General features: G+C 41.7%; 1 protein-coding gene across 1 annotated transcript in view; it reads right to left on the bottom strand.

The window, feature by feature from the left end:
* Window positions 1-8,679, bottom strand: part of CRTC3 (CREB regulated transcription coactivator 3) — a 193,199-nt gene that overhangs the window by 29,147 nt on the left and 155,373 nt on the right. The window contains exons 10-11 of the mRNA XM_007945137.2: window positions 5,032-5,249; window positions 1,336-1,634 (exon numbers count right to left, since the gene is read on the bottom strand). Of these exons, the coding sequence (XP_007943328.1) occupies window positions 1,336-1,634; window positions 5,032-5,249 (517 nt within the window). The remainder of the gene's footprint in view (window positions 1-1,335; window positions 1,635-5,031; window positions 5,250-8,679) is intronic.

The following is an 8,679-nucleotide window of genomic DNA, read 5'->3' as shown; positions in this document are numbered from 1 at the left end:
GTTAGCAGTCAAACACCTTAAGCACCATACCACCAGAGCTCCTTCCCTACCCACACAGTCTCCTTAAAATATATCTAGAAGGCAAGAATAATAGTTTGTATATCGTGTAAGACAATCTAGCAAAATAAAATTAAAGGGAATCCAGTAACATAAAAAAGTTATCAAAAAGCAATTATGAAATGTCTTTTCACCCTCTCCTCAAAGAGATTACTCATATAATCAAGATTCTGTGCTAGTAATTGGTAATTGGTAAAGAGTGACTAATAACTAGGTCTTCTAACTCCTTCTGTTGTGCTCTGTCAACTTCACTTTGCTAAATTATTACTCATTTATGGAGAAGTGATGAGTAGTTATGAAGTTATAATGTATCTAAGGAGTGACCAATAGGTTAAAAATATATTCACTGATGACTGTGGTAAGGAGAACAACCCGAAGAGTGTAGAGCTAAAAAAAGTCAACAAGTCAAAATATGCAGTTTCAACTCCTATATTTCTGTAACAAGCTCTTGACTAAAATGTGCGTTTTCATGTGCTCCTCAGAACAATCAAATATGTAAGACTAAAAGGGCAGCATATGTCCAAAATCAAAGTTCAGAAGGCAGGAAAGGACAGGAAAGACCAGTGAATGGAAATAGGGAAGCCAGGGAGGAAGTAGGAAGAGTGCTGTTACATTGAGGGGATTGCAACTAACGTCACGAAATAAAATGTGTACAAATTGTTGAATGGGAAACTAATTTTCTCTGTAAACTTTCACCCAAACTACAATAAAAATGTTAAAAAAAAATGTACCTCTTTCTAAATGGACTTCTTTTAGGCTTCTTATAGAGACACAATCCTTATAATACCTAGTATTTGATGGGCAATAAAGGTATTGTTTCTCAAATCGGTAGATATAACTAGGGAAGAGGACTCATTTCTTAACTTTGGGAAAATATTAAATATCTTTTTTGGCTTTCCCTTGATAGAGTCAATTACTGACTTTCCATTCCAGCTTTAAAATCCTAACCTGGTTTTCCTTAGCCATTTTGGACATATCTGGACTGCTTCCTCTATAACCTACCCTTTTCCCCACCCCAAGTTCATGAGGTGTAGTGACTGCAAACTGTTTTTTTTTTTTATTTGCCTAAGAATAATCAACACAGCAAATCAGTTATTAGAAAACCATTAATGCTTTCTGAACTATTCACATTTCTGCTCTGATTTCACATGTAAGTAAGAAGTGACTGGATTTGAGACCTCATGGCTGCTTGGTGCAATGGATCTAACCCAGAATAACCCACAGAAGGAAAGCAATTCCTCTAAGCTTCAGTCTGTTTAACGTAGTTTTGTTTTTTACCTGGGAGGCAGGAAACTGGTTTCCTGAGCTGGTTGAAGAGAACTGTCTGTTGAGAAGTTGATTTGCTTCGGGGCCAGGAGAAAGTGTAAGAGGGCTGACGGGAGGCTGCCTCCGCCGAGAAGGGCCACTCAGGTTTGTGGTGGAAAGGGATGGGTTGCTACGGGAAAAATGACGGAGCGAAGGGTGAAGAGCAGAGGCACTGGGGACAGATGATTGTGGGTGGCTATTTAGGGAGGAGGAAAGCACTGTCTTATTAAGTGTGGCTTGGATGGAGGGGTTACTCCGAGAACTCTGGAGACCTAGAAGACAAAAAAAAAAAAAAAAAAAAAGAGTTTATTGTCATAATTTGAGACTAAATCTTTTGTTTTCCTAAGACTAAAGAAAACTTAACTTCCTACTATCCATATCTGAACACTATTCTTCATGTAAAGGGGGTCCTGGGCAACTCTTCTTTGGGACATGTATCAGGTGGACCAATAGCAAGGACAGGTGCACCAATACTGACAGAGATGATGCCATCAAGACAAGACTCATTTTTCCCAGGAGTTATATGATCAAGTAAATAATCATTGGGAGGACTGGGTAGCAGGGGCCCTGTGGCTACAGAGATGGTATTTGGCTCTACCAGGGAAAGGACCTCACGGCTGTACACAATTCTGTTTGGAGCCCCTGAATACCTCTGTCCCAAGCACACTGCCTGGTCCTCTGCTGCCGCTGTCCTTTCAACTGAGAGCTGTGGCTCTTGAGAAACTACCTCAGTGGACCCTTTAATTACCCTTTGTATACACATGGGGCCATAGGAAGGGACATGGCCCATAACTCCTACCCCAGCAATCCTCTATTTTTTTTTCCTGGCTGCCAGGAATTGTTCATCATAGGCTATTCCAACTCAAGGGAAAGGAAGATTCTGCTGCTGTTTTGTTTAATTTCGGGTGTTGTTGTTGTTATGTGCTGTCGAGTCAGATCTGACTCATAGCGACCCCTCCTTGGGTTTCCGAGGCAGTATCACTATGGAAGTAGATTGCCCCATCTTCCTTCCGAGGAGTGGCTGGTAGGTTTGAACCGCCAGCCTCCTCGTTAGCAGTCAAGTGCCAAGTTTAGGCACTATGCTACCAGAGCTCCCTTAATTTCGGGTAGGGGGTGAATTTTAGCACAAACCTCCATGGCAGGGGCTGCTGGTGTACCAGCTCCCTGGGCTAGGCACTCTATCCCAGGCCTGGTGGCATCCCAGGAACCTGGCACAGGGGATGGCATGGAGGAGCTTCACTTAGTGAATGCTGCCACTGCCGCTGCTGCTAGGAATCTTATGAGCAATACCTGTGTTTTAAGTTAAACCCATCATTTTCAGACTAGCAGGTGAGGTGAACATGTGTTATTTCATGTTGATAAGAATTTAAGTGTTCAATCATTAGAGCCAAAAACCATCTATTGTGAGGTTTAAACCAATTATAAAGTACTTTGAAATGTGAGAAATGTTAAAAGTTATGATAAATGAAGTAATGATAAAATTAAGTCTTTTTAGTGGGAAAAATTATTTTTAAGCTATAGGAAAGATGTCCATGATAAAATTCTATGCGGGTATCCCACCACTCAACTCTCCACAGAAATGCCAGGGATTCAGGTGGATCAAGAGAGAATTCTAGCTAAAGATCTGAATTTAGATCACCAAAAATTTACTCTTAAAGAGAGCTCAAATATCTTTCCAAAAATGTGTAAATTTTGTGTCCTATGCTAAGGCACTTGACTGCTAACCAGATGGCTGGCGGTTCAAACCCATCAGCCACTCCTCGGAAGGAAGATGGGGGAATCTACTTCCGTAGTGATACTGCCTCGGAAACCCAAGGAGGGGTCGCTATGAGTCGGGTCCGACTTGACGGCACATAACAACAACAACAACAACATGCATTTTAAGAATTATAAAATAATAGCTAGTGACTACACACAGTGTATCAGCTGAAATGGAGTGTTAAAGGCTGTTCTAGAAATTGTCAGCTTCTCCAAGACCGAGTGTAGCTGCTACACATTCTGTGAGACAGAATGTACTTGCTCATAGAGAATTCACTCTAAAAGGTGGATTGCCCAGTCTCTGAATCTAGAAATCCTAAAGGTTTTGAGAGCATCTACTACGAAGCCAATTAAGTAAACCCAGAGCTGAATGGTGTCTGCACCACCAAGAGCAGTCTGGGCCATAGAGCACATTTCTCTGAAACACACAGAACCCAAAATAGCATCATCTGGCCTGATCACTCATTCTTCTTATTAGATTTGGCCACACATGACTTGATTGCTAAAAAGCAAAACCCGCAGTAGTCAGTAGTTGAAGACTTGCTATTGTTATGGATAATAAAATGAAAAACAAAACAAAAACACAATCAATTTTTCAAATCAACCACTGTGATGCACAAGGACAGCATCATCGCAATTGTTAGAGAACCTTCCAGTGACCACTCTGTAGGGACCACTTTCATTTGGGGAGTGAATTCTGATTTTTGTGGACAAGTCTCATTGTTTTCTATCACACTTCCTAGAACCTGGAGTAGAAACCAGTAAGCACTTCCTCTACTGCAAGTCATCACTGAGGATCCCTTCCAAAGGAAACATTCCACACTAGAGAGTGTGATAGTCAGGGAGCGTACCAGCTACTAGGAATGAGAGGGATTAATGCCAGCTCTAGATATTGACAAGCATCTGCCAAGGTTCAAGCAGATGTTGTCATCTTTCAACAAGGGGTTTGAACTGTTACAATATAACCCATATAGTAAAACTCAAATCACATTATGCGTAGCATTTAAACATGGCTACATGCCACCTTTTTAAGTACTTCTGAAAATTGGAACCCACAATTTTGAATTGTAATATATTTCTATTTAATACATACACAGGTAATGCCCAATTTATGTATTACAATGAGCCACACTTACGATCATCCTTTTTTTTTTTAACATCTTATCATTAGTAATATATACTATATACAATGTTGCAGCATGTAATTTGCTGAAGTTATCATTCTCAGATGTAATGTTTCCAACCCCCAAGGACAAATAAAGATCAGATGTGTATAAATATTTTCATTGTATCCAATGTAAATTTTCTATAATTTGAAATATTCTCTTTTGAAATATAATGAGTCATTGAAGGGATCTAGAGAGAGTTCTATAGGAGCCCTAGTGGAGCAACAGTTAAGCGTTTAGCTGCTAACTGAAAGGCTGGTTAATAGTTCAAATCTACCAGCAGCTCCACGAGAGAAAGATGTGGCAGTTTGCTTCTGTAAAAGATTTACAGCTTTGAAAACCCTATGGAGCAGTTTTACTGTGCCCTATAGGGTGGCTATGAATTGGAACAGACTTGATGGCAATTTTTTTTTTTTTTTGAGAGCTTTAATTATATTCTCATATGTTGATAAAAGTGACTAACATTGTTCACCTCACATAGAATGTACCCTTATTTCCTGACTCCCAAATATGATTCCCCAAGCTCCCTGGGCTAGAAAAGACAATAAAGAACAACGTTCAGCAGAGCTGCTCCAGAGCTCATCAGATCCACAGAAATAAAACCACCAAAGGAAATGTCAGCTCTATTTCAAGTGCAGTCATTTTCACTCAGTGATCCACTGCACAGGCTAGATGGCTGGGGACCACCTATGATTAAGCCACCAGGGGACAGGACCAAGGTCCTTACCAAGCAGAGGATACGTACCAGAGGTGCTTCTTATCCCCAAGTGAGTCATAGCAGCTGGGAGGCTGCCCATACTATTCCCCATACTCATACTCCCAAAGAGGTGGTCGCCAGTGTCCAGGGAGGCTGGGAGGGGTGTCGAGTAATGGAGGTTGGTAAGATCTGGCAATGATCCTCCAGTGTTCAGGGTCCCCAGAAAGGGCGAGAGGCCTATGTTTTGACCATTATGTTGAAAGGCACTGAAAAAAGAAAGATAAGAATTACTTTCCAAAATGCATTTAGTTGACTATGACCCCTAGTTACCCTTCAGGTCTGGAACTGAACTCATTCCCACGGCTTCCAGCCAAATAGTAGACAGACATACCGGGTGAAGATTTACATCAGGTAGATAGATACACTCCTTAGAATGATCAATCATGGGAGAACAGAATGGTAGTGTTTGCACAGGGAGACAGCTCAGGGGGCAGGAAAGCATAGGAAAGGACACAGGAAAGAACTATAGGGAGGAAGTGAGGAATTGCAGTTACTGTCATGAAACAAAATGCATATGAACTGCTGTATGAAAAATGAATTTGCTCTGTAAACTTTCACTCAAATCACAATAAAAAAAATAAAATGTATTTAGCTGTTGGGAAATATGGCATGTCTGATACATTGTAACAAAACAAAACAAAACAGAACAATGAGTATCTAACTTCTAGTGTATGCTCTGTCTCTGTCTTGCTCTGAGAACTTGGGTCCTTGGCTTAATTTCTCTGAAGTACAATTTCCTTACCTGTAAAACTGGGCTAACAATGTTATCTATGCTCATTTTACAGGAGTATTTTGAGACCAGATTCTATTACAGATGAAAAGTACTTTGAAAATTACAAAGCACTATATAAAAATGTGGAAGGTGCATGGGTGACACAGTGGTTAAAGCACTCAGCCATCAACTGAAACGGCCATTTGAACCCACCAGCTGCTCCATGGGAGAAAACTGTTCCCATAAAGATTACAGCTTTGGAAACCCTATGGGGCTGTTCTACTGTGTTCTATAGGGTCACCATGAGCTGGAATCAACTCAATGGCAGTGGGTTTGTTTAATTTTTATATAAAATGTGAGCCATTGTTTTGTATTTATAAGGTTCTTTTTGCTAGATTTCCAAATTATCTTTTTCTTCCTACATCTCCTTTCCCCCCAGAAATTATCTCTTGGCAACTAGACCCTTCCAAGATATATTTTTTCAATTAGTCTTCACAAACTTTAAAATGAGAGATGTTGCCAATCATTTATTAAACTCTGTTGGCTGTTCACTAAGTGCCAGACATCAGGCTAAGAGCTGGAGGGATGATGATAAATGAACAAGGTGTGTGTATTCACAGCCAGGTCCGCTGTAACATTTGCAGGCCTGGGGCAAGAGTACAAAGGGACCCTGACACATCATCTGTTTAAACTTTCAGAAGGTATAAATCAAATGTACAAACTCCTCCTAAATGAAATATGTCCTATCTTTCGATCTTGACAAATTATACCTTCACAAGAGCCTGGAAGGCCGGGTTCAAATTTAGAATTCTTAAGGAGCTCTGGTGGCACAGTCCCTAAGGCATTTGACTGCTAACCAGAAGGTTAGCGGTTCAAACCCACCAGCCACTCCACAGAAGGAAGACTGGGGAATCTACTTCTGTAAAGGTTAACACCTCGGAAACCCATAGGGGGTCACTATGAGTTGGAATCAACTTGATGGCAGTGAGTTTTTTTTTTGAGTTTGAGACTTCTTGGGATTCTGTGCCAGAACGTACAAGGCGAGAGAGCCACCCAGTCCTGGTCTACCTGCTTTCTTTTCCCATCCAGACCTCTGTTCTGCACTGCAATGCATGCATGTGTCAATCTCAGCCTACATGGGTCCTCCATCAGGCCAAGAGCTGTACACTGGTAATGCAGCCCCTTTGGCCTATAGCCCAAGACTGTGGGCAGGAGAGACAGACTGGTAAAGCAAGTAACTGCAATGTGGTCAGCTGCACACTGCACGAGGTCTGGGAAGGGGAGGGTATAACCAACAGGTGCTAGTGATATTAGGGGCACAGAAGGAGGAGTTGTCAATGTTGGGATGGGATGGGGAGGAGCAGACTTTACCAAGGACATTTCATAGTGTTTCCATGGAACTGTAAGTAGTGTGGCAAGACTGAGGTGTCAGATACAGGGCCCAAGTGTGGGCAAGTAAGGGTAGCAGGAGATGAGGTGGGAGAGGAAGATGAGAGATGAAATAAGAGGGCAAGATGACAGGCTTGTCTCTGAAGAGTCTGGACTTGAGACTGTGGGAAACAAGGAACCAGATTTAAGTTAACTAAATTCACTGCCACTGAGTTGATTTCAATTTATAGTGACCCTATAGGAAAGAAGAGAACTGCCCCATAGGGTTTCCAAAGCTGTAAATCTCTACAGAAGCAGACTACCTCATCTTCTCCTGCAGAGTGGTTGGTGGGTTCGAATTGCCGACCTTTTGGTTAGCAGCCAAATGCTTTAACTACCGCACCACCAGAGCTCCTTAGGTTTGAGTTAGAGGATAACATTTTAGAAATTCCACTGTTGTCACAGCGTGGAGAATAGCTTAAGGGAGCAAGAACTAGAGGTGGGGAGAAGCAATTAGAAGGCTACTACTGCAATCTGAATTAGGAAACAAGCTGAGGTTGAAAGAATGGTTGGAGAAGAATGGTTGGAAGATGGTGGCATGAACCAAGGGGTAAAATAATAAATTCAATGGAGGACATCATTCAATACAACACACACCAGACAATGTGGAGAGAAAGAGCCATAAACAAAACTATTTGCAATATAGTGCAATTCAATAGTGCAATGACAGAACCTGGTGATAAAAGGTGTGGAGGGAATGATTAGAAGGTGGGAGAAAGAAGTGTCATCTGAGCTGGGTTTGAAAGCTAAAAAATTCCAGTGATGGGCCAGAAAGCCACTTCAGGCAGAGTTCACAGTATGGGCAACGTGTGCTCTAGAAACTATGACAACTTAAGACAATGCAGGAAGGTCAAGTTTAGGAGACTGGTGGGTAGTGATGGGAGATGAGACTGGCAAAGTAGGCAGAGAGCAAATGAGGCTGATAATGACACTGATGAAAAGAGGTCAGTAGAAGGTGAAAAGCAGGGAAAAGGGTTACTCAGTCATTCTTAGGACAATGTGGCTAAGACTTGGTGGGGAGGGATTTAGGCCCTAAGAAACAGAGCCTAGAGGCGGAGAGGCAAGTTAGGATGCTGCTGAACAGTCTAACCAGATAATGAAGGCATGAGGATGGAGATTCAAGTAAGGATTCAAGAATGACTCCTGGTTTTCTGGAGTGGGGACTCACGAAGCAACCAGCTAAGGTAGGGGGCATTGGAAGTAGACTGGGGACTAGGGATTGGGAAAGATAATGAATTCTATTTTAGACACTCTGAGTTTTGTAATATAGGAAGATATGTAGTGGAGATGTCTCTTACTCAGTTGAATATAGGAGGTAAATAACATTCTTGAGGGCAGGGGGACTGGAACTGTGTGGGTAAAAGCCAGGCCACAGTGGAATGAGCAGTGGAAGCAATAAGAATGGCTCAAGAGTAAATATTCTTTCAAGAAATATGGCCAAAATCAGAATTCCCGGGTGTATGGTAGAGCTGACAAGGGGCAAGGTTATGGTCATT

Source organism: Orycteropus afer, unplaced genomic scaffold (assembly GCF_000298275.1).
Source record: "Orycteropus afer afer isolate SDZICR_OR568_19922 unplaced genomic scaffold, OryAfe1.0 scaffold00132, whole genome shotgun sequence".
Taxonomy (NCBI): domain Eukaryota; kingdom Metazoa; phylum Chordata; class Mammalia; order Tubulidentata; family Orycteropodidae; genus Orycteropus; species Orycteropus afer.
The sequence above is the reverse complement of the archived record's forward strand: the minus strand, read 5'-3'. Positions and strand labels throughout refer to the sequence as shown.